This window comes from Camelus bactrianus, chromosome 17, assembly GCF_048773025.1.
Source record: "Camelus bactrianus isolate YW-2024 breed Bactrian camel chromosome 17, ASM4877302v1, whole genome shotgun sequence".
In the NCBI taxonomy this organism is placed as follows: domain Eukaryota; kingdom Metazoa; phylum Chordata; class Mammalia; order Artiodactyla; family Camelidae; genus Camelus; species Camelus bactrianus.
The window spans coordinates 1670652-1696336 of NC_133555.1; the positions used below are offsets into that span (position 1 = coordinate 1670652).

Sequence of the window (25685 nt, forward strand, 5' to 3'; positions counted from 1 at the left end):
CAAACTGCCAGGCATTTCGTGTACTGAGGACCTTTTTGAGGTTCCAGGAGAGACGATTTATTTCTTCCTGGGCTGGTCTCTTAGTCTTTCCTCAAGCTGCTTTCATGTGCAGCTTCAATAAGGGTCGGGAGCTGTGGGTGGTCGACGAGGAGCCGGCTCTGGGTTTGAATCCCAGCTCTTTGGTGAGGAGCCAGCAGGGTGGCCGGGGGCAGGCCCACAGGTCTCCACCTCCTCTCCAGGCATGGCTGCACTTGTGTGGCTGTGTGACACCTGTGCACCCCACTGCTCTTCTAGGTGGCCACAAAGCGGGCACAGGCCTGGTGCTACAGCAAAAACAACATTCCTTACTTTGAGACCAGTGCCAAGGAGGCCATCAACGTGGAGCAGGCGTTCCAGACCATCGCGCGGAACGCGCTGAAACAGGTAGGTCTCAGGCGGCCTTCCGGCTCCCCCTGGTGTTGCCCCCCCCCCCCCCGCCCAGGCCTGGCTTCCTCGTCCTTCCTGTTCTTCCCTAGCTGACTCCTCTGTGTAGCGGGAAAACCCGTGTGTTCATCTGGGAAGGAAATGACACGTTCTGCTGAAGCTTCTAGCAGTTCCACGTGTATGTGAGGGCCACTGGGAGGCCCTGGTCAGACTGCTCCTCCTGTGAGGAGGGACAGACCTGAATTCAGAGCCCAGGTCGGCCGCGCATTATTGGACCAAGTTTGTTGTCCCACGTGATCCCCTGCCCCCTCGTCGGTGCGGTGGGGCTGCCTCCTGTGCAGGTCGGCCGTGGAGATCAGGTGACACTGACCTCCGTCACGCTCCTGAGTGACCCCTGGGAAGGCTGACCCGAGCTCTAGGAGTTGTGTTCCTGGGACAGGGTTCCTGCACTTTCTCTCTTGCGTCGCCCACTCCGCTGCCCCCCAGATAACTGTGCCCTCTTGCTGGGGCGTGCGAGTCCAAGACTTTTTCGATTCAGCAGCTGTGCTGGGCCGGCGAGCTAAGGCGAATCCCAGGCATCACCGGTTGTCTGTGGCGGTCAGAGGGGCTGCTGAGAGGCGGGTGCAGAGCACATGGAGGCCGGGAAGGGCTGGGTGCGCCTGGTGGCTCCTGGAGCTGGGTTTGCAGCGGCTCTGGTTCTGGGCAGACAGGGCCCCAGGACAGGTGGGCGGGGAGGCATTTGGACTGGACTGTTCCAAGGACTGGGGGCTGCACTGTGTTCATTCTGTAATGAAAGGGGACGGTCCTTCCTACAAGGAACTGGTCCACCCAAAATGCCAGGTGAGCCCACTGGAGACATGGATCCAGTGGGAGGCACTAACCAGGAGGCAGACTTCAGGTCCTGCCGCCTCCTTTCCCTTTCCTTGAAGCCCCCTCACACCTCGATTGATAGCCTACTGGTTTTCTTAATGTTCACATAATTGCACGCAAGTCTCAGTGTGTCCAGGAGTCAGGTCCCCCAGCGCCCTGGTCACAGGCATCCCTGTGGGGCTGTTCTGGCGTTGCTGTCCCTGTGGCCTTGTTGCAGTGCCGTTTCTCCTGGCCAGCTGCTCAGAAGTCGGATCTAGGTTTGGGGGGTGGGGGGCGGTCGTGTTCCCAGTGAGTTTCCTTTCTTCCCTACCTTCCAGCAACCAGCAGGTGGCCCACGGCCAGCCTGGCGCCCGGCCCTCCCGTAAGCTCTTTCTGAACTGAGATTCACTTCACCCAAAGTGCAGTGATTTTTTCCAACTATCTTTTTAAAGTCTATCCTTTGGCCATAAGAAAAGTAAACTTTCAGGCAGGCGTGCCATCTTGGGCCTCAGGACCTCCTGTGTCTCAGTCATGCGCTGACTCGGCCGGAGTCGGCTCTGGTTTACGGCAGGAGACTGGACTCACCTCTCCTGTCACAGGGCTGCCCATCGTCTCAGATGTTAGCAGGGCTGGTTGTCAAATGGGCCATCTTCCCCACCGCGCAGAGACGTTCCCGCTGTCACATCTGGTGTCCACGTGCAGGAGCAAGCTTCCTGGTGACCTGTGGCCCTTGCCTGGAGCACCTTGACCTGAACGCTTTTACCCAAGTGTGACCTGAGCTCCCGTGGGGCAGGACTTCCCTCACTAGTTCGGCATGTTTTTTCCTTGGCTATTTCAGTGTATTTTCCATTTAGACTAAGAATTTTATTCCAGTTCCACCTTCCTTTCTCACCTTCCCCCAAATTTCAACCTTACCCAAATTCTGATTGGAGTGACATTTCAGTTCTGCGTCTGCTCAGGTCGGGCTGCCCCCACGAAAGACCACAGATGGGGGCGCCAAGGCAGCAGCCTTTCATCTTCTCTCAGCTCTGCAGCCAGGAGTCTGTGATCGGGGTGCCGCTGACCTCCGTCTCTGGTGAGGTCCTGCCCCCGCGTCCCCAGGCAGCCTTCCCTCTGCACACAAGACCCCTGTCAGATCAGGGGCCCTTACGACCTCATTTTACTTTTAATTACCTTTTTAATCCAAATACAGCCACACTAGGGGTTAGGACTTCAACATGAGACATTGAGAGACACAAACATTCAGTCCACAACAGCTGTTGCTGTAGGTCTTGTGTGACGGTCTCCAACAGAGTTTTGTAACTTCCCAGACCCTTTGCCTTTCATAAATGTATTCCTGGGCGCTAGTACGAATGTGAAATGGTACAGTCACTGTAGAAAACAGGTGGCTCCTCAGAAAGGTAACCAGAGAGCTCTCACACGACCGACCCCGGAATTCCCCTCCTAAGCACTGTACCCAGAAGAAACGGAAGCGTGTTCCCACGGACACTCGTGTAGGATGTTCACTCCAGGGTTACTCGCAGTAGCCAGTAAGCGGAACCCACACAGCCAGCCGGCCGGCCGGCAGATGGTATGTCCAAAGTGTGCGAATCCGTTAAAGCCGAAAGTAGGTAAGTGTGCAGGGCTCGGTGTCGGAGGGGACGGGGACGCCGGCTGTCCTGCAGTGAGCTGGTGGCGGCGGTTGCCCAGCTGTGTGAGTAGACAGAAAACACTGAACTGCACACACTGTGCTGTGCCCCAGTCGAGGCTTTTTAATATGTGTTCCTGAAGGCTTTTACTTTATAGCGGTTGTGAATGGAGTCATTTTTCCTGGAGAACTTCTGCATGAATAGAAACATTTCCTGCTTTCAAATCCTTGAATAGTTCCTGACACAGGTCCTCAGTGTCTAAGTGGCAAATTATTTTTTACACCAGGAAGTAAAAAGCTGCTTCTCGCTGGAAACGTGTCAGTTACTTCAGCAACCCCCACCCCCTGAGCTGACCAGTCACGTCCTGTGATCACGTGTGGTCGTGTCCAGCCGTGGCCGAGCCCCCTAAATGCGCAGCATTGGGATGGGCACCCCTAAACCTGTGGGAGAAAGAGAAGATAGCCCCTGAGTCCAGGAAAATGAGGCAAATCCAGACCTGGACCTGTATTTTGGGACCGAGAGGGGAGCTGGCACTCACTCCAGCCCACGGTCGCTGGTCATGCTGAGAGTTGCCAGAAGTCCAGGCCATGTAAAAGTCCGACTTTTCTCTGCGTGGGCCACTCTGCGGACCCTGCAGACCCTGCAGACAGCCTGCGTCCGTGAGCCGGCGGGTCCCCGGAGCGCTGTCTGGCGGAGGGCACGCCCGCCTGCTGTGGGTCCCCCTGTTCTCCTTGGCCCGTCTCCCTCCTACCAGGGCCTCCTTGCGCTGCCGGGCGGCCTGGGCACCAGACGCCACGGGGGCCTCGGCTGCAGCCCTGACTAACGGCCTTCTCCCCTCCCCGCCCAGGAGACGGAGGTGGAGCTGTACAACGAGTTCCCCGAGCCCATCAAACTGGACAAGAGCGACCGGGCCAAGGCCTCGGCTGAGACCTGCAGCTGCTGAGCGGGAGCGTGCCGGCACGGGGCCCCTCGCCGCCCGGAACACGCGTAGGCCTTCCGCCCCCTCCTCTCCAGACAGACAGCCGGTGGCCTCTCACACCCCCAGCCCTCCTCACACACACCTGACACGCGCGCGCACATGCAGCCGACACGGGCAGACGACCCCACGCCTAGGCCTGCGGCGGCCCCACCGGGGTCCCCGCGCCAGCCCCCAGGGGCAGCGGACGGGCCAGCTGTGAACATCGCCCTGCTGTGCGGTCGGCATTGGAAGCTTCTTGGTGTCCACTGGAGAGAGAACTGTTTACAGTTAATCTGTGTCTGATTAGTTCCGATTTTTTTAACCGTCTTGTGGTCTTTGTACCCCCTCCCCCCGTGAAGGCTACCACTCGGGAAGGCCGGTGCCCCTGCTGCGTCCCAGGCTCACACCCAGTCTGACCGGGCTGAGTTTTGTATGTATCTGTTAATGCTTGTTACTTTTAACTAATCAGATCTTTTTACAGTATCCATTTATTATGTAATGCTTCTTAGAAAAGAATCTTATAGTACATGTTAATATATGCAACCAATTAAAATGTGTAAATTAGTGTAAGACACTCTTGGATGTGCTGAAGTCCTGTCGCGCAGGCGTAGAGGTGGCGGTTGAACCCTGTCTGGATCGCAGTCTCGAGAGATTCAGAAGTCAGCTGGAGGCAGTATTCTGTACAGTAGACGCGAGAATTACGTACGCCTTTTATCAAAGACTTAAGAGCCAAAAAGCTTTTCATCTCTCCAGGGGGAAACTGTCGCATTCCTTCTGCATCTAAATTTTCCAAAAGGTTGATTTGCATAATACAGTGGTGTGTGCGATGGAGAAATGGCCGTTGTTTCAAAAACTTAAACTCATTTTTCCTTTTTTTCCTGCTCCACACTTTGAAACCCTCCCCCCTTAGATCAGCATCCCACCTACCAGAGGGAAAGGAACACCCCCACAGATCTGTCCTGGTGACTTTACCTTTGTTCTAGAAGGCGCTCCCTGCAGGGTCGAGGCACCCTTAGGTTAGCACACCTTGTTGTCCCCAGCCCCATGTCTCCGGTGCGGAGCCCAGCTGTCCCCGACGGCCCTGCAGAGCAGCCTGCTTGCGGAGCACTCCCCTCCCCGAGGCTTGCGTCCCAGGGTGTGGGCCTAGTTCTTCTGTAAAGAGATGAACGTGATGCCAATAAAATGTAACAAGAACAAAGATCGTCTGCCTTTGCCCTTTTTTCCTTCTTCCAGACTTCTGGCTCAGGAAGCCCCGCTGGCTAATCACAGCCACTGCTTTCTTCTCCAGCAAGAGCCCCGGCCCGTGGCCCTCCCTTGCTCCCGGGCAGAGGGGCCATCTGGCAGCCAGCCCTGCTGTACCTGCCCTGCTGTTTTTGTCCTTTGTGTGTTTAATCGCGGTGTTGGGGGTGGGAACCTTGAATGGAAGAAGTATTGTCCTTCTATTAGACTGGTCCCAAACTGCTGGTGCCAGGGACCACACCCAGCCCGTGGGGTGAGTGGAACTTGGGCTGTGTGTGTTCTCCTGTTGTATTTTGGTTGGCGTGGTGGCTAATCCTCAGACATCACGCAGGCCTGGGTTTCTGACTTTTCACGGGAGGGAAGATTTGGCAGTGGGGGCCCAGGACATAGAGATACCGCCCAGGACCAATTTTATGAAGTCGCGGTGTCTCGGCCGGTGGGACAGTGTAGGGTTGCAGGTGGGCTCGCTGACTGCGCCTGTGGCTTCTCCTTGGCCCCAGGTCTCTGCGTTCCGCTGCTCGGGCCCCGCGGGCAGGTTCTTGCCCCAAGCCCGCTCTTGGCTTGTTCTTGGCGTGTTCACAGCAGCACCCCTGGAAGCTCACGGCCTCGGCCCCGCCGTGGTCAGTGGTGCAGGGCCCTCTCCCCTGGCGTGGCTCGGCTGCTGGTGTTTGGCTTCTGGAGAAGCAGCGTCCTTCCAGCCCTGGGCCTGGCCGGTGGGCCGCGGTGCGCCGATCCTGCGTGACGCTCACTTCCACAGACCAGGCTGCTGGCATCAGATCCTGTCCCTCTGGTCCTGACCTTGAACGTGACATGGAAATGAATCTCGACCTATGACCTCAACCACACCCTAAAACATGCTCACCTTTACATGGACTTGCCTTGAGATGAGCTTGAATGTGACCTTGTATGTGACCCTGATCCCAACCATAGCCCTAATTTTAGACTTGACTCTGAACTGACCGTCCTCTGATCTCAGCCTCATCTTGTCATTGACAATCATCCTAAACACGGTGCCCCTTAGAGAAGACCTTGACTCTGACCCTAATCACAGTCAGCTTTGAGGTTAACACTGACTCTCACTTCGACCTCCTCATTCTGACCTGGGACCAGCCGCCACGTTCCCGTCCACCCAGGGCCTGGCCAGCCTTGGTCTCACCTCGTGGGGACCACACTGATACAGGCACCGTAAGTACATGCTTTCGAGAGAAGCAGTGAGGAGAAGGGGTTTGCACTGCAACAAGCCTTCCCCTAGTGAGACTGAACGGGGTGGCCGTGGGGCTGTTTCCAGCCACCTCAGCTTACTCACCAGACGAGAGGAAGTACTGCTGAGGCCGGGGATGCACTGCTGCGCCCGGGCGGGCGCGTGTCGGTGGGCTTCCTCGGTCTGATCCATGCTGGCCTCGCGGTGCGGGGAGCCTGGGGCTGACTGCTGCTCCAGCGGGAATTCTTATCCAAACCCCTGTTCGGATTGAGCCTCACTTCTCCCGCCTCCAGTAAGAACGTGCCTTTAAGGTGAGCTGCATCCCTCAAGGTTCTGCTGGTTACCGCTGACCAGCACGAGGCTTTACCCGAGCAGCACCAGCGGAGGCTGCTGACTCGCTACACCCCTTAGCGAGAACGCGCCGCCGCGGAGCCCGCCACCTTGTTTACGCTCGCGCAGGACGAGCCACAGCCTGCTCGCACTGCCTCCTTTCGTCACCAGTAGTTAGACTCATCCCGACTGGCTCAGACTCCGAGGTCAAAGTATATTGCTGAGTTTATGTTCCTCTTGCTCCATGAATCCTGACCCAGACCCTGACGCTCAGATAGATGCACTCTCCAGGGCCAGGATTTTGTCCCCCCTCCCCCACCATCTGACCTTGAACATGAACCCGAGGTTGAACCTCCCACCTTCATCATGACTCTGAAGACGGTCCTGGACCTCACACTGACCTGATGGTTCTTTGCCTTGGTCTTGAAACCCTCATTCTGACCATGTCCCACCCTAATTTAAAGTTGACCTTGTACTGTAGCTTAAACTGGACCTTTTCCATGAACCTTGACCCACCCTGGCTTTGAAATGACCTTGAATTTGATCTTATCCTTGAACCTGACCTTGATCCAGTCTCACCACGTGTGTGTTCCTTATGATGTAACCTGATTTTGAGATGACCTCAACTTGACCCTACATGTCACACTAACACTCATCACAACCTTGGGGTGAACTTGAACTTCACCTTAAAAAATGACCATCCTGGCAGGTCTGGGGAAGGGGTGGCAGGCGCCATGTCCAGCTACAAAGGTGGCAAGAAAAAGCCACTGGCGCAGCCCAAAGAGATGGACGAGGAGGACGAGGCATTCATGCAGAAACAGGAGGAGGGGCAGAACCCCAAGAAGGCCATGGGGAAAGGTCTCCTGGCCACAGGCGGAATCCCTGTGCCTGAGGCAGTAACGACCCTTGATTCCATTCCTGTTTACACGTCTGGATGCCCTGTCATAGAATCTGTTGCCACCTACAGCTAGAATGAAGTGTTGCCTTGGGACCTACTGCACATTTAAGAATAAATTTGTGTAAAAGAAAAAATCATACAATGGCTCATCTTCTCTTTAGTTCATCTCAACCATTTCTGCCTTAGCTGTGAAATCAGTGTAAACTCAGCCCAGAATCCTGCCAAAATGTGTTCTTAAGTCTTTGTTCCATCCTGAGCCTGAATTCTGTACCACCTGGAATTAAACCAACTCATTTCAAATGGAAACAAAAAAACAAAAACAAAAACCTGATACTGGCGTGTTGACCAAAGTTAATGCTGAACTTACCCTTAAATTTAATCATCTTGAAATTGACCCTTATTCCTGACCCAGATCATGCTGCCAGCATCTCTCCCTGAGTCACTGATTTTAACCTTGAACTTCTCCTTAACTCGTCTTGTCCTTCAGACACCGTGATCCTGGCCGTAACCCCTGTGAAGTGACCTTGGGTCACTGAAGTCAATCCAGAACCCGACCTTGATCTGGTGTCCTGACCATGTCACACCCATTTTCACTCGATCTTGAACGTGTGCACAGTCATTATGATCATAACCCTCCCTAAACATGAAATAACCACGAACATGACCTTGAATTTGAAAGGGGCCCTAATTCTGACCCTTGTCCTCACCTTAACCAACCTTAACCATATTTTGCGTTTTTTTTTGAGGCGGTATATTTTGCTTGTTTTTAATTTGCCGTTAATACTGAACCAAATACTGATGCTTCTGCTTGTCATGACTTTGACCCTGAACCACCCTGGTGACCTCATGCCCTCAGTTTGTACTTCACCTTGATTCTGTCATCCTGTCGCTGTCGGGTGGCAGTCCTGATTTTGAGCAGCCCTGACTGCAAGGTGACTTTGACCCTGGCCCTGCTCCTCAGCCTGTCCCGATCTTTGACCCGGCCCACCTGACACTATCCGTCTTCCGTATTTGAAGCATCGTGGATTTTCCCTTGACTCTAAGTCTGATTCTGACCTGTGCAGTGCCATACCCTTGACCCCTGCTCTAGACCCTCACCTCGACACTGACAGTCAGCTGACCTTCCTCAGCCTGACCTCAGCAACTTTCCTTCATACTGAGCCTGCTGCTGAAGTGACAACGACCCACTCTGACCTTCAACTTCACCTTAACCCTCATCTTAACCATCCTTGGACACAGACCTTCATCCGTACTTTGAACCACCCCAACCTTGAAGTGATCTCATGCTTAACGCTGACTGACCCGTGTCCTCACCGTCACCATGGGCGTGACTGGTGACCGTGGGGCTACCACGCCCTGAACTTGGCTGTGAAGCCAGCCGACCCCGACCAGGATGTGCCTGCCCTTCCAGAGGCCTCTTCCTGGGTCCCAAGCTGCTGTCACCTTCCAGATCCCGTTTTGTTCCTTGTCCCGGGCTCCTGGATTGCTGCGGCTGGAGACCGCTAGGGCTGCTGTTAGAATAAACAATGGTGTTACTGTCTCATAGTTCTGGGAGGAAGGAGCCTGAGATCCAGGTGTCGTCGGCAGCGTGGGTCCCTCCGAGGTTGGCTTGCAGACGACCGTCTTCCCGTGTCCTCACGTGGTTGTCCCTCTACGCCTGTCTTGTCTGAAGGCATCACTTCTGTTGGGTTGGGGCACCTTGTGACCTTATTTTAACTTAGTTGCCCTTTTTAAGAGCCTCTTTCCAAATGCAGTCACATTCTGAGATGTGGGGGGCTGGGACTTCCCTGTAGGAATGTGAGGGGAACACACCTCAGCCCTTAACAGGCCCCACCTGCAGCCCAGCTCCAGGGCCTGTCGCTTACTTTGGGAACGTCCCTTCTCCACGCACCTTCCTGCCGGCTTCCCTGTCCTGACTTGGTCTAATCCAAAAGCCTCGCAAGGCGTGAGCTGCCTTCTGCAAAGAGGAGGAAGCGAGCTGAGCGCGTGCCTGAAGGCAGCCACGGGGCTCCTTCCCTGGCGAGCCCAGCTGTGTCTTAGAAGCAGCCGAGGGCCGGGCCCCACCCGGCTTTACGGTCCTAGGCTGGGGGCCTCGAGGTCCTTTCAGTTCTGACGAGCAGCCGGGGTGGGCTGGCATAAAGTTCTCCCTGAGCGTTTCATGGGCTGCGATCGTGTGTGAGGCCCACTGCTTGTTCCTGAACCGGATTTTTGCCTTAAAAAAATTAAAGATCTGAAATACACACTCGCCCCCTCCCCGTGCTCGCAGTCCTGCATAGTTTGGGCCCACGTCCCCTACACACACCCCACCGGAAATTTCACACTGGGTCCCGTTTCCTGGCTGCTCGATCACTAGTCCGTGCGCCCCTGAGGGCGCCCCGCCCTGGGGCTCAGCCCATTTCCCTCCCAGCACCAGGCTCCCGTCCTGCTGTCCTGCTTCAGCACCGCACACACAGGAGTCCTGCCTCCGTTCCGCGGACAGACAGGGCTGGAGCCGCCCCTCCTGCTGGGTGCCCCTCCCTTTGCGGGGGCTCCACTGAGGAACCCTGCCGCGGGGTCTGGTCACCCCTCGGGGGAGGGGAGGAAAGGCCCCCTGGGAGGGCCCAGCATTGAAGGGGGGGCCTCAGAAGTGGGCTTGGCACCCGCACCGCTGCCCCTTCAGAAAAGTACCCAGATTCGCTCTCCGTCACCCCTCCACCCTGGGAAGAGCTGCTCAGGGGGTTTTGTCCACGGCTTGGGGGCAGACAGGGTAACTGCTGGCCACCTCTCCTTGCCCTGGGGTAGGAGCCTCCACCTCTGACAGCAGCACCGAAATCCTATCAGGTCACTGATTCTCTGGCGGTTTTCCCCCAGAACAGCTGAAGCATATTGAAAGGATTCTACATTATGGCCAAGTGGAATTTACTCCTAAAATACAAAGATGATTCAACATATGAAAGTGTCAATACACCACATTTATAGGATGAAGACAAAACCCAACACAATCACCTCAACTGATGCCGAAAAGACATCTGAAAAATTCCACTCGAAAGCTGCACCGCAAAGGAGACCATGAACAGAAGGAAACGGCAGCACACTGAACGGGGGGGGGGGGGGGGGGGGTACTTGCAAGTCATCCTGGTAAGAGGTTAATGTCCAAAATATATAAAGAACTCATACAACTCAGTGACAAAGAAATGATCCAATTTCTTGTAAATGGGCAAAGGATCTGAACAGACATTTTTCCGAAGAAGAGATGCAAATGCCCGGCAGGCACACGAGAAGGCGCTCAGCGTCACCGGTCGTCGGGGACACGCGGTCGAACCCCAGTGAGCGGCCACCTCGCACCTGTGAGAACGGCTGCTCTTCAGGCAAGGAGTGCCAAGTGCCGGCGAGGCTGTGGAGCAAAGGGGAACCCTTGTGCGCCGCCGCCGCTGAGAATGTAAACTGGCGCAACCGCTTTGGAAAACAGTCCAGGGTTCCTCCAAAAATTAAAAAAAAAACAAGTACATGATCCAGCAGTTCCACTTCTGGGTGTGAATCCAAAGAAAACGCATCTCAGAAACGTCGCCTGCACTCCCAGCACCAATCTCAGCAGCCGAGACGTGGAAGCAACCGAGTGTCCATCAGCAGGCGACTGGGTGAGGAGCTGGGCCCACGCACGCGCACACACCGCGGAATATTATTCAGCCACTTTTTCCTTCGTAAAAGAAGGAAATCCTGGCATTTGTGACAACACGGATGGACTTTAGGGCATTATGTTAAGTAAAATAAACCAGAGAAAGACAAATACCGCGTGATCTCACTTATATGTCGAATTAATTAAACAAAGGAACAAAACTCATAGTTACCGAGAACGGAGTGGTGGTTGCAGAGCAGGGGGTGGGGTCGGGGAAATGAGGGACGAGGGTCAGAAGCTACAAACTTCCAGTCACAAAACTGGTCCTGGGGCTGCAACGCGCAGAATGGTGACTGTGTTGCATACTTGCAAGTTGCTGACGTGACTGACCAGGCTTGTCTTACCTGACGCGTAGCAGGCCGGACGCTGAGATGCCGAGGTTTGCAGCCAAGTGAGGCTGTGTTCGCAGGGGAGCCAAGTGAGGACAGCTGGTCCAGAAAAGCCCTCCCAGAAGGCCAGGGGGCCCCACGTGTTCACGGGATCACGAATCAAGGAGCAGGGTGGTCTGGGGAGGGGCGTGGGGCCCAGGGGTGGGAGGCGGTGTGGTAACCCTGGTCCCTCCCGCAGGTGTAACTGAGCTACAGGCCTCTGCTCAGAAGGCCGCCCCGGGGACACTCACGGGGACACTCACACAGTCCTGCTGGAGGGTCCGCGGTCCCACCCACCCCACCCAGCCCCGCCCCAGCCAGACGCAGCTGACTCCGCGCTTCTGCAGAGGAGCTCGGGCAAACGTGCTGTTTGCGGCACGCGCTGCTCCGAGGACGCGCGGGTCCGTAGCAACAACTAAAATAACCTTGATTTGTGAAGGCAGGTTTCAGGTGAAGCGGACTCCACTGATGATCACCCAGTTTGCCTAAGAGACTAGATCTCAAACGTGCTCATCAGAAGAGGAAAAATTTGCCACTGTGTGTGTTGATGGACGTTAACTACACTTCCTGTAATCACTTCACGACACACACAAATACCGAATCGCGTGGCACACCTGGAATTAACATGCTGTTCGTCAGTCACATCTCAATTTTTAAAAATTCAGCACCTTTTCATGATAAAAACACTGAGTAAACGAGCAACAGAAGGTCACTTTCTCAATATAATAAAACCCATTTACGAAAACCCCACGGAGAACACACACTCGGTGGTGACAGACGGAAAGCCTTCTCCCTGAGACTGGGAACAAGGCAAGGGTTTCCCCTTGGTCACTTCTGCTCACAGCGCTGGGAGTTCTGTCCAGAACAGCTGGGGAAGAAAAGAGAGAAAAGGCCTCCAGGCTGGAAGGGGAGAAGTAAAAGTGCCTTTGTTCAGGTAACACAATCTCATATGTGAAAAACCCTGAAGAATCCACATTGCTAGAGACAATAAACTGATTTAGCAACTTCACAGAATACAAAGAGCAACACAAAATTCAGTTGCATTTATGTACACTCGCAATAAACAATGCAAAAAAAGTTAAAGTAATTCCACTGACAATAGTGTCAAAAAGAAAACGCTAGGAATAAATGTAACCAGGAAGGTGACACTTGCACGCTGAAAACCACAAAGCACCGCGGACTGAAACTGAAGACCTAAATAAACGAAAGACACCCTGTGCTCATGGACTGGGGGACTTAACATTGCTGAGGTGACAGTACTGCCCCAAACTGTCTACAGAGGCAGTGCGGTCCTTACCAAACCCCCAGTGATGCTTCTGCAGAAACAGAAAAACCTGTCCTGGGGGAGGGCACAGCTCAGAGGGAGAGCGCCCGCCTAGCACGCACAAGGTCCCAGGTTCCATCCCCCGTCCGCCTCTAAAAATAAATAAACCTAATTACCTCCCCCAGCCCAAAGAAAAGAATTAATTAGAAAAACCTGTCCTAAAATTCATGTAGAAAATCACAGAACTTTAAATAGTCAAATCGTCAAATCAATCTTGAAAAAGAACAAAGTGGGAGGTGTCACACTTAACTTCCTGACTCAGAATTTAATACAAAACTCCTGTAATCGCAACAGTGTGGTATTAGCGTAAGAACAGCCACATAGACCGACAGAATAGAACAGAGCCCGGAAATGAATCCTCACTTCTATGGTCAATTAATTCTCAATAAGGGAGCCAAGGCCATTCAATGGAGAGAGGACAATCTTTTCAACAAACTACTGGGAAAAGAATGAAGCTGGACTTTTACCTTAACACCATCCACAAAAATCAGCTTGAAGTGGATCAGCGATCTACACGTCACAGCTAACAAATAAATGTAAATGAATGGATGCACTGCGCAGAAAGCGGCCCAGCGGGAGCCCGCGGCGAAAGGCGGTACTTCCAGAGCTGAGAGCAGTGTCTTTTAACTGATTAAAGGGAAACGGGAAGAGAAATACATCAGAGAAAGACGGGATGGTGCTGCACTTCCGCGAGGTTGGTGTTCTGTGGGATAAGGAATTCCCAGGACAGGCATTAACAGAAAGTAAAGTTAAAAGTCACAGCTAAAACTATGAAATCCTTAGGAGAGAGCATGGGGGAAAGTTTCACGGCACTGGGTTCAGCAATGATTTCCCGCTATGACACCGAAAGCACAGGCAACAAAAGGAAAAATAGGTATGTCGAACTTCAAAGTCAAATACTTTTTGGGGGGAGGGTACAGCTCGGGGGTAGAGCACATGCTTAGCATGCACGAGGTCCTGGGCTCCATCCCCAGCACTTTTGTTGCATTAAAAAAAAATAATAATAAGTGAACCTAATTACCTCCCCCCAAAAAACAAACAAAAAATTAACACTTCAGTGCATCGAAGGACACGGCAAGAGCCTGAGAACACAGCCGGCAGACTAGGAGGAGGTGGTCATAAACGCGATGTTACCTGAGAAGGGAGTAGTATCAGATTACATAAAGAACTCACACAATTCAGTAACAGAACAGACGCACTTTAAAAATGGTCGAAGGACTCAGACATTTGTCCAGAGAAGACACACAGATGGCTGATCAGCACAGGAAAAGACGCTCAGTGGCAGCAGTCGTTTGGGAAAAATGCGAATTAGAGCCACTTCACAGCCAGTAGTGCGGCTTTATTCAAAACAAAACAATGAAAGAAAAAGAAGTGTTCCCAAAGATGTGGAGAGACCGGAACCTTTGTGCGAGTTGAGGTAGTGTAAAATGCTGCAGCCCCGTGGAACATCTTTTGGTCATTCCCCAAAAAGTTAAACAGAGTTACCATATGACCCAGCAACTCCATCCAATCCGAGGCATCCACTCAAAAGAATCGAAAGCCGTGACTCAGAGAGACACTCGAATACCACGTTCTTAGCAGCATTATTCACAATAGCTCTAAGGTGGAAACAATCCAAGTGTCCATCAACAGATGATGGATAAATAAACGTGGTTTACATACCCATGTATATCCATACCTATAATGGAATATTATTCAGCCACAAAAAGGAATAAAATTCTGAACCATGCTATAATGTGTACGTACCTGAAGCCTTTACACTAAATAAAATAAGCCCAACAGAGAAGGATAAATAGTTTGATTTCACTTATCTGAAGTACCTAGAATAGGAAAAATCTTAGCAAGTGAAAACAGAATAGAGGCGGGGGGGGGGCAGGGAGGAAATGAATGGAGACTGTTTAGTTGGGACACAATTTCTGTCCGGAATCATGGAATACTTCTGGAAACAGTGCCCATGGTGGCCCAGCACTGTGAATATACGTTGTGAGACTGAATTGTACACTTAAAAATGGTTTAAGTGGTACATTTTATGTTATGTGCATTTTATTTTCCTTAAAAAAAAAAAAAGGAAACTGCTGAGCTAAAAAGGTCAAAGGCAATTAGTGCCTAAAGCCCATGAACTTGAAAACAGGGCCTGGCCTCCCCGAGCCCGGCTTGCAAACCTCCTCCGTCCTCTGTCTTCGTCCCGCGATGGCCGCGCTCAGCACCAGCGTCCCCAGCCGTCGCCGGCTTCACCAGACGCGGCTCTCGGCCCAGCTCTGACTTCTGCTGCACCGCCCTGGTGTGAACAGAGGACAGGTTTCTCCGTGGGAAGGAGGCCTGGGGTGGGATTCATTTCTTTGGCCATCATCCCTGGGGAAGGTGGATGTAGGGGGGCCCAAAGCCCACCACCCAGGCACCCCTCCCGCCCTCGTGAGAGGCCCCAGGGGAGGGACCGCCCCAGCTTCGCTTTTCTCCAGAACCAGGCTGCCCTCAGGTGGTGGAGAGCCTGCCCTGGACCCCGGGGAGCCCTGGGCCCACTGCCTCCCACTTCCTCCAGCTGAGCAGCAGGGCGACATTTCCACGGCCCCAGGGTGTCCTTCTCCACCGGCCAGTGCCTTAGCCTCCCCAGGGAGCCAGCGCATCCACTGCGAAGTCCTCACGCCTGTCAAAGGCATCTCCGTAAAGCTGGAAGGGGAAACAAATCCTCACGCCCGGGCCCACCTTCCAGGCTTTAGATTTCACTGGTCGCTTGGAGAAGGCTCTGGCGTTTTTCATCGCTCACCTGGTGATCTGAGTGTGTCACCAGGGCTGAGAACCACCCTTCTGGGTTGCGACAAATCTTGCAGCCCCAGGCCTACCTTCTGCCTGCAAAGCAGCAGGGCCTGGTCTTGGTCCCGGCCTGGGCCCGCCGCGCCCTCCAGGTCACCAGTCCCTCACAGACCACCTCATTCATTTCTATTTTCTACCTCGCTAGGCAGGCCTGCAACTTTGTGGACCCTGGGACACAAAAAATTAATGCTTTTATCTTTTGTTTGGGTTTTTTTTGTTTGTTTGTTTCCTGGGACAAAATCTGAATAGAAATGCATCCCAGACAAGAGGGCAGCCAGGACGAGAAAGGTGCCGGCGTGTGGAGCCCAGTGGTTCTACATGTGGACATGTCTCTGGTGGTTTTAAGATCAGGCAAGTCTGGGAAGCTAAGATCCCAGCATCCAGTGTCCCCCCCCCCCCCCCCGGGGGCTGGCGGCATGGATTCCTGAGATGGGAAGCCAGGCATAGGCCTCGAGGGCAGCATCAGGGATGGTCAGTGAGGACCTGTTAAAAGATCACTCTGGAGGCCGGCTCTGCTGGTGGCTGCTGTGGCATGTCAGGTGCACAGCAGCCGTCACTTCGCCAGGTCCCCAGAGAAGTCAGCCCTCAGCCAGCCGGCCCGACATGACATGGCTATGTGTATGTCTCTGTATGTTTTAACCCATCGGTTCCTCTGCTGGGACTGTGGACAACTGAAAACTCTGTGCAGGAAAGCAGCAATCGTCTTAAGTGGCCTAGCCTGAGGAGGTACTGATCAGAGGCAAGTGCTGGCATGGTCCTCGAGCCTCCCAGGCAGAGACCAAAGACAGCGGTCAGCTTTTCAGACCTGCTGAGATAGCCTGGCCAGGTCTGTTCAGAGGGAGCAGTCCCCAAAGCAGGAACCTCCCCCCCACACACACACCCTGCCAGGACTTCTGTCCTCAGGGTGTAGGGCCTCCTAGCACCCTTTACAGACTTCACCCTGGAGCCTCCTCCAGTGCAGCCCTGTTGGGGGGCAAATCATCAAAGGGGCTCTGGCTTTGGCCCCGCCCCAGGGAAACATTAGCACTGCCTCGGGAGAACCTTGCCGCAGGAAGGCTGTGACGCAGGTCCTGGACCACTAGTGACCACTACCAAAAGTCCAAACTCTCGGCTTTGGGTCAGTTCCGTTCCCAAACCTGTCCCATCGTACACTAGAGACCCCCACGCCCCTGCCTGGCCCGTCGAGAAGGGAGGCTGGGAGTCTTCGTGTTAACCACAATCTGGAGACGCTGCCCGGGCGAGTGGCGCGCGTCCCCGGAGCGCGCAGCCGGTGGGCCGTTGGGAGGCGGGCGCGAGGCGCGAGCGGGTCTCCATGGAGACGGGGCAACGCGTGCCCAACGCCCTGCGGGCGGAGCGCAGTGCCTCGCCCGGCGGGACGGGGAGGGCGGCGGGCGCGGGAGGGCCGGGCTGGCCCCCAGAGCCCGGGCCCCTCCCGCTCTGGCAGGCGGGGACGTGGGCAGCCATAAGCGGAGGCCGGGCAGCTGCTCTCCTGCTTCCCCGGAAGCAGAGACCCGCGCCATCCTTCCACGTTATCCCAGGGCTCTCTTCCGTTCTGTCCCCGACGGCCTCCACAGCGAATGACTCTGGCCTCTGTCGTTATTTACCCGAACTAGACAGCAACCTCATGGGTCGTTCCTAACACGAGGGGTGAAAGCTGCCCCCCAGGCCGCATCCTCTCCAAGCCTGTCCCTGCGCAGGACTCCCGGGGGCACGGGGGCTCGCACAAGTCTACCCTTGGGAATGCTAGTTCCTCCACTAGGGCCAACTGCTCACAGCAGCCCTAGGCCGTAGGGGCGCAGGGGAAGATGACATCTCGGTCCTCCCCCGCTGGCCCTTCAGCACCCGGGTTAGTACTTTGGGCACAAAAGACGAAGCAGAATCTTTGAACTCCCCGGGACCCTCTCTATTTCATTTATTGAAACAAGTGCTTACTTGTGTGCCAAGTACAGGGATCTGGTGACACTCGCCAGACACACCGACCGGGTGGGCAGGAGAGACTGGGATATAAATGTAAAAGCTCCAGGAGCGATAAGTGCTTTGAAGAAAAGCAGGGAAAAGTGACAGTGAAAGATGGGGGGGGGACCCTGCTTCAGATGGGGCGTTTCGGGAGGGATTCCCCGAGGAGGGGATACTAATTTGACTGGCAGGCAGGGCTGGGCCGTGGACGTCTGAGCAGAGGGGGAAGCAGCACAAAGGGACGCCATGGGGTGACAGGGGGGCCACCACCCAGGGCACGGGCAGGAGCAGGTGGCTGTGGGGAGACTAGATTTAATCTGAGTGCGATGGGAAGCCATCCAGCGTGTTTGCGCAGAGGCGAGTGGGACCGACCGGGGCTTTGAGAAAACCGTGGCCTCTGTGAAGATCTGGCAACAGAAGACCTGCCCGGGGCCTTCTCAGTCTTCTGGTGCCGAGAGGGCAGGTCCAGTGTGCGGTTCAGATGTCAGAAGGGTGCGTGGCCCTGCCTCTCCCTCTTCTTGAGATCAAACAGCTCCTTCAACTGTTCCCCTGAAGCGCGGGGCGGGCCCCGGCCTGGATGGACAGCCTTCTGATGGCTGTTTTCTCTACCCAGACAAGGGTGGCGCTCGGCGAACATCCATCCTCATTCTGGGCCTTGGCCTTGGCCTTGCGGGCCCCTCCCCACCCGGCTGACTGGACAGACGAGGGGTCGGGAGGGGCAAGAGCAGTGGACTGGGAATCAGACTCGGAGCCCATCCAGACGCACTGGGTGGGCCCTGCCTCTTCTCTGGACCTCAGCTTCTTTATGTAAAATGGGGGTGGGGCAGATGGGACAAGACAGGGTCTGAAGATCTTTCCCACCTGACCCCTCAGGGGCTGCCCCTCTCAATAATGCATCTCTGATTAGAGGGAAATGAAGGAAGGGAGCTCATCTTTGAGAGCCCCTCTCGTCAGGCCCTGGACCAGGTGCCGATCTGGGGCTTTCTTCCCTTTCACAAACACGAGTCTGCCGAGGGCCTGGGATTTAGGTTCCTCTCCATTCTGATCATTCAATGTTACAAGACAGACGGGGTCTCGGGGGTAGGGGACAGATATCACAAGATAACCAGAGAAAACCTATGAGAAAAGGAAGCAGGATGACAGGGCTGAGGAGCTGATGGAAAGGCAGAGCCGGGGTGGGAAGGGGACTCAGGCAGGCAGAAGGGGGCCAGGGGACAAGGTCCAAGAGGTCGGCAGGGCCCAGACGCTGCGGCCAGTGGGGAGGCCTTGTGGGGTCTTGAGTGGGAGAAGGTTCACCTCTTCAAAGGCTGCTCTGCTGCCTGTGATGGGGAGGCCAGGGAGGCAGCGGGGGTGGATGGGGGGGCCAGCCCACCCCGAGCAGCTCCATCAGCCCTCAGAGAAGGGTTAGGGAGCAGTGTCGGCCTCCTTCGGTGGGTGGGGGGACCTTAGGGCAGCTGTTAATTCATTCTTGACTCTAGAGAACTGACCATCCCCAAGGCCAGGTGAGCAAAGCCCTTAGGAGATGAACTCCTGTGAGCCTGGCGGGGCCACAGCAGCCTCCCCGCCGACGACCCACGGGGCTGCCTGCCAGGCCGGGAGGCCGGCGGGGCTGCAGGGCTCTCACTGGCACAGGCAGCCCCAGCTCGCCAGGCCCAGCCAGTTTGACTCCGATCTCATTCACTCCACATATTTATTGAGGGCCTGCCATACGCCGGCCCCGCAGCACTGGGCGGGGCGGGGCCCCTGCCCTAGTGGGGGCAATGGGCACGATGCAGGGTCAGCTCAGGAAGTGATAAAAGGAAGCACTGGGAAGTGCTGGGGGGCGGGTCCTTGAAATGAGGTAAACAGTGAATGCTTTGCCATCTTTTCCCTGCCAGCTGTTGCCAGGGAACCTTACCCAGGCGGGGGAGGTAGAAATACGGCCCAGCCCCCAACTCTTCTCAAGAGGGCCACAGGCCCCCCAGGAGGCTGCTGCTAAGCAAGGGAGGTAAAGTCAGGATCCCCTGGCCTGCACTCTGCTGCCCAGCCGCCCCGCATGGGAACACCAAGGTGACTTCTCAGTTTGTCAGGTTTTGTCCTGGTCACCAAAGGTCCCTTCCCTAATGGTCTCAGACCTGCCCGGTTCCTGGGGCTGCTGGAGAAGAGATGCCGAGCTCTGCCACAGCCCGAGGCTGGGTGACGATTCTGGCCTGGCCTCCTGGGACAGCTCCCTCAGCTCGACGGCACTGGGGTGGGCAGGTCAGCCCTGGCTGGGCCCAGGACACCCCTGTCCCCAATGTGACAGGCCCTGAAGAGGCAGGCAGTGTGGCTGGAAGCCAGCCTCTCCTGGGCTGCAAGAGTCCTGGGCCCTCTATCCTCCAGACACCTGCCCCCCAACGCCACTAAACTCCCACTCGAGGTGAAAGGAGTCGCAGGCTGTTACTTGAGAGCAACCCAGAGGAGGTACCTCTAGCCCCCGTGCCTGGCCCGAGTGGCCCCAGTGCCAGATCAGAGGGCTAAGAAGAGACCCCCGGGCAGGGGAGGCCCCTCGGGGAGGCCGCGTTGCTGGGCAGGGAATGAAGACAGGGAGGTGTAGTTGGAGAAGTGAGCGGAGCCAGAGTCGGGGTGCGGGCGGTGGCGGGGAGCCACGTCCCCTCAAGCCCCGGAAAGGTTGGTGCAGAAGAGACGGGGCGGGGGCCAGAGGAGGCAGACAAGAGGCTGAGGTGGGGTGATGGCAGCTCCTGAAATGGGGGCTTGGGGAGGATACACGCAGACCGAGCTGGCTGGAGTTGCAAGACATGGAGGGATGAGTGCTCCCCCAGGGCCTGGGGACAGGGGACAGGGTGGGGACGCAGGTGTCAGGGGGAGGGAGGAGGGCTGCTGGGAAGGCAGCCTGGTTGTAGGTCATCAGCGATTCTGACAGAGAAACTTGATTTATAAGAATGAATCCTGCCATGACTTCTGGGCTGGGGAACAAAGGACAGGCCCGCTGGCCCCTCACGAGGAGGCGGCCAGACACAAGGTGGTCTGAGCTGCGGGGAAGGACGGGCTCGGGGCCGGGGTCAGCGACACCAGCTCCGCTCCGAGCATGGCCTCATGGCAGAGGAGGGGGGTGTCCACGGGCCGGGACTTTGTTTTCCCTTCACGTCCCCCTCCCTTGTGTTTAATACCGTGGATAACTTTATTAGGAAAAAATGATAGCTCTTAAAGAAATAAAAAAAAAAAAACTGAAGGCCAAGAGTAGGGCAGAGTGACTCCCTGTCCCCCGCTGGGCCCCCCGCCCCCTAATCTCTGGCAGAACCGACGGGGGGGGGCCCTTTCTGGAGATGAGCGATGGTTTGCGTCTCGGCACCCCTGGTCCCCAAGCCCTGGGGTGACGCCCTCCCCAAGGCTGAAGGCGGGCAAGCGCAGTTGCGCCAGCACCTCCCATCCCCGACTGTGACCCCAAACAGAGAGCGCTGAGGCTGCGGGTGTCCCACAGCCCCTACCACGCTGACATCGACCTTGAAACCTGCACAGCAAGAACAGCAGGAGCCCTGGGGACCCCTCAGGGAAGCAGAGCTGGGGGCGCCAGGCAGGTGGGCCTCCAGGCTCCCTCTGTGCCCCGTCTCACCTCCTCTCAGCCTCCCACATCAACTCATCTGCTCCTGTGATCCCTGGCAGGCTGCCCGGCCAGATGAGGCGAGGGGCCAGAGCCCCTCACGATGTCCCCATTCGGGGCTTCACAATACACATTTGCATCTTAAAGGCAACCTTCCCCACAGTCTCCCCTTAAATACTGAAAAGCACTTAATGCCTCTTATTTACATTTTAAACCCCAAACTGGGCCCTGTGCCCCCTCCCTCCCAGCCCAGGCCAAGGCTGGAGCCAACCTCTCAGTTAAAACACACTCTGGGGAGACAGACCATTCACTGTAGCCCCCCTTCACTGTTGTCGCCAGCAGCCAGCCCGAGCCAGCTACAAGGGGCTGGTGACCCCAGGGCACCTCTCAGCCACCAGCCAAGGCTCCTGCCGGGTGGTCAGAAACCCTCCCACGTGGAGGCGCCTCAGTTTACCCTGCTGTGCATATACCCCTTTTACAGATGGTAACGCTAAGGCCTGCAGAGGCACTGGGGCCTGCCAAGAGCCCAGGCAGGTGGGTCACATGCGGACCTCGTGGGAGAGCCAGGGTCCAAGCCAACCCAGGAGCTCCTGCTGACCAGTCAACCTTCCAGCTACTGCACCGATGGGCAGGGCGTGCCCAGGGCTGGGGCCTGCAGGGAGCAAGGCAGACCCAGCTCTGCTCTTTAGGTAAAACAGCATTAGATAATGATAAATGCTATGAAGAAAGTAAAGCAGGCTGATGTGACAGGAACCCCGGGGGAGTCTCTGGGCCCCACCGGCCTGGAGGCTGCACTGATGACATATTTGTGGATTCTGAACAAAAGGAGCCAGCCACACCACAAGTGCAAAGGCCATGAGGTGGGAGTCCTTGGGGTGTGAGGAACAAAAAGGCCAGTGTGGCTGAGCTCAGGCAGGGGCTCCCTCTGACGCAGGAAAACAGATGTGGTGCGTGAGAAGGGCTGTGTCTCAGGCTTTGGCTGAGCCCCTGGGACGTGCCCCGCCAAGTGTGGGTCCTTGGCTTCACGCAGGAAAGAGTTCAGGAGCGAGCCACAGTTGAGTGAAGGTAGATTTATCCAGAGAGGTACACTGAAAGGCAAGAGAAGGGCCACAAGGTGTGGAGGTTGGGTGCTCAGATTAAAAGTAGGTACACATTCCATAGAGAGAATGCCGGCCATCTCTGAAAAGGGAGGGGCGGGGCGGCCGCGAGGGGCTGTGTTGCTGGGTTTTATGGGCTTGGTGGCTTCATATGCTAATAAGTGGGAAGACCAGTCTAAGGGGAAGGGGCTGGGATTCCCAGGAAGTTGGCCGTTTCCCGCCCTTTGACCTTTTGTGGCTAGCCTTGGGACGGCCATGGTGCCTGTGGGTGTGTTAATATATTACAATGGGTGTATAATGAAGCCCAAAATCTGCTGGAAATTAAATCTCTCATCATCCTGAGCCTCAAGGCCTCCTGGGGGTTGAATCTTCCACCATTTTGATGTTAACTGCTGTGGCATTCCTTGAGTGGCTGTGCCCTGCCCCCTTCCTGTCTCACCTCTGCCGGGTGAGAGGCCTGGAGAGGCCAGGGTGGGAGGGCGGCCAGCATGGAGGCCTGGACGGAGGAATCGAGGGGCTGTATGAGGGGGTAGATGGAAGAAGAGATTGGGGAGGAGCCTGTGCTTTCTGGCTAGAATCGTTTGTGGAAGTGTTTGCAAGAGAACACAAAAGAGAACTGTTTAGACATTCCAGAGAAGAGGTAGCAGGCGGCTGGATGCCCGCCTGGGGGTCAGGAGAGAGACAGACACAGGGTCACCAGCGTATGGATGGTATTTGGAGCCCAAGGACTGTCCAGGCTCACCCTAGGAGACAGGACCCACCCAAGCCTGCACTCCCGGGCGCCATTTGCCCCTGGCCCGACCCTGGGGAAGGGCTGTCTCTCTCTGCCAGGCCCTGGCCGACTCCAGAGGCTCCCTTTTCTGTATTTTGTCATTTTTCCATTGGCCACGTGAGGCCTTCCCCAAGCATGGTTTCCTTAGAGGATGGCAGGGAGTGTAGGGTTTGAGAGGCACCCTGAAGGCCAGCAGGACCCCAGTCCTAGAGTCCTAGTGAACTGGACAAAGCCACTAACTGCCCCCAGGCCTGTTTCACCATCTGTATAACGAGGCCAGTGGGATGAATCACTGGATCCCTGACAGCTCCCAAAGTGGAGAATGAGTCTTCCTGAGCCCTCATCCACAGGCTCACAGGCAGCCCGTCTGTTGGCATGCCACAGAGCCGCGCCTGCTGTGTCCTCCCCTACGGGCTGGGCCGCGGTGCCCAGCCTCCATGCGACTGCTCCCTCCTCTCATTACGGCCAGGCCGCCCCCAGGGCTAGAGAGCCATGCCCAGCCCCTGCTCTACCGGCTGCCCTCCCTCCCTCCCTCCCTTCCTCACTGATCGGGTGCTGGGCTGTTGGGCTGCTGGCCCCTCCAGGCCACTGTCACTCAGGCCCTGCCCCTTCTGCCCCCTACCCAGAGCGAATCTGCAGACTTTTTAGGGGAAATCTGAAATCTGGACTGCATTTTTATCTGAAATGGCCTGATATTTTTAATCTTGAAACTAATTTAGGTTTTTGTAAAACACTGGGCAAAATGGGCAGCGTCCAGGCAGAGGGTCTCAGAGGCTGGAAGCTTTCCAGTTGGCTCTGAGGACCAACCTGCTTCCTGGGGGCTGCACGGGACAGACCTGCCTTTCTTTCTTGAAATTGCTCCTCCTCGGCTTCCGCGCCTGGCCTCCCTTTCTCTCTGACCATCCTTCCTCTGTCTCCAGTGGGATGGCCGCCCTTTTCCGCTGTTCCCACGCCCTCCCTTTCCCTCCGCGGTGACCTGGGGGCTGGAGGAGCCCTCCCCAGTCTACTGCTGCTACCAGTTCCAGGGACCTGCTGCCCCCATCCCCAGCCCCCATGGCTAGGCAGGATTCAGTCTGGCATCACCCTGTGCTCTCCCTTTGACCTTCCAGAGACCCCAGCGCCAGCCCCTCCCGGCCAGTCACCTGGTTGCCCTGGGCCAGCTATCTCCAGGGTGTCACTGCTCACTCCACCTCCATGCACCCTGGCCCACCCCCGTGGGGCTGCCCTGTCTAACCCCAGCATGCCCTCTGCTCACTCCAGGCTGGTTCTCCTCCAGGGCAGACCCCTCAGGGCACAGCATGGACATCTTGCTGCTTCTCTCTCTCTCTTGCTGCACCTCGGCCTGCACACACCTTGTATTTTCAGAACCTGAGGTCTTTGCTCAAATCATGTGGTCTCTGAAAGCCCCATGTTGCTGCTCCCCAGACCCCCCAGGGCTCAGCCCTCAGAGACCTGTTCCGTTAGGAAATTCAGATGGTCTTTGGTCACCTCGGCTGAGTCCCAGGCCCTCCAGGGTCTCCAGGCCCTGCAAAGACAGTCCGTGGAGGGCCTTGGCCTTCTCTCCAGGAACAGGGGCCACCATCCATCTCCCCTTGCCTTTGAGGTGTACTCATTGCCCAGGGAGCCAAAGCTCTTCTGTGGCTCCAGGCCCCTGACCCACTCTCCCCAGAAAACTACCAGCCTCACCTTTCCCGCCTCAATTTCCTCCTCTCCTGGGGCCTCTTCCTGAGCTGGTCTGAGAGCAAAGGGGCAGGGCAAGCACTGCAGGGGCTGAGCCCACACCTGCTGAGAGGCACTGCTGGACACAGAGCCCCAGAAGCACTTCCCTTTTGTAGACCTCATAGCCTCCAGCTCTCCTCACCCCTGGAGCCCCAATTCCCCAGCCTCCTGTCCACCCACCCCTCCACGCTTGGGCCTCAGGGAACTGTTAACTGTCCGGACCCCGCCCCGCGGGACGCGGACCTAAATCACTTACTCCAAAGGGAGCCGCCCTCCTCCCGAGCATCTCCCCGTGGTCTCAGCGTCTGGCGCCTCCTCCGCACCCTCAGTACTGGACCCAGCGGCAGGGCCACCAGGTTTGCACAAGCCTCCGCGGAGGACTTCGCTGGTACCCAAGGAGGGGAGCCCATGCTCAGCCGTGCTCCTAAAGAGAGAGGGGGAGGGGTGTGGCCCGGAACTGTGAGCAACTCCCCTCCCCCACCCCTCCGGGAACTCCTTCGGGGGTCCCAACCTTCCCCTCGCCCACCCTGGGGCCGCCATTTGGTTTTGGGGGCAATGGTGAGGCTCTTTACGCACCACAAAATGCGGCACTTGTAGCATCAGCGGCGGCGGCGGCGGCGGCGGCGGCGGCGGCGGGGGAAGGGGAGACGGCTAGGAAATATCCCTGGAGCAGTACCTGCGGTCCTTCCCGCTTCCTCCCGCATTGTGCCCAGGCCCCCGAGGCCTAACAGCCCGGGCGCGCAGCTGGAGGGCGCCGGCATCCGCTCCCCCCTTTGACTCGGGCGGAGACCCCCCTCGAAGACGTCCCAGCTCCCTCCACATTGCCCCGGCCGACCACGTGAGGGCGTGCCCTGTGTTAGTTCGGACAAATTAAAGC

General features: G+C 56.4%; 1 protein-coding gene and 1 long non-coding RNA gene across 4 annotated transcripts in view; one reads left to right on the forward strand and one right to left on the reverse strand.

Annotated features, from left to right (window-relative positions):
- RAB7A (RAB7A, member RAS oncogene family) overlaps nucleotides 1-5056 on the forward strand; it is a 54874-nt gene extending 49818 nt beyond the window's left edge. The window contains exons 5-6 of the mRNA XM_074344211.1: nucleotides 295-423; nucleotides 3748-5056. Coding sequence (XP_074200312.1) covers nucleotides 295-423; nucleotides 3748-3843 — 225 coding nt within the window. The 3' untranslated portion in view covers nucleotides 3844-5056. The remainder of the gene's footprint in view (nucleotides 1-294; nucleotides 424-3747) is intronic.
- Nucleotides 5057-5197: 141 nt separating this feature from the next.
- Nucleotides 5198-25577, reverse strand: LOC123618735 (uncharacterized). Of its 3 annotated transcripts, none has more exons than XR_006727201.2 (4): nucleotides 25385-25577; nucleotides 25065-25232; nucleotides 9418-15151; nucleotides 5198-9313 (listed from the first exon to the last, which is right to left on the reverse strand). It is a non-coding gene; the product is annotated as an uncharacterized LOC123618735 (long non-coding RNA). The 3 variants fall into 3 exon arrangements; XR_012499791.1 differs by having other exon boundaries at nucleotides 5198-5895; nucleotides 6404-15151; XR_012499790.1 differs by lacking the exon at nucleotides 5198-9313 and having other exon boundaries at nucleotides 10457-24614.
- Nucleotides 25578-25685: the final 108 nt, after the last annotated feature.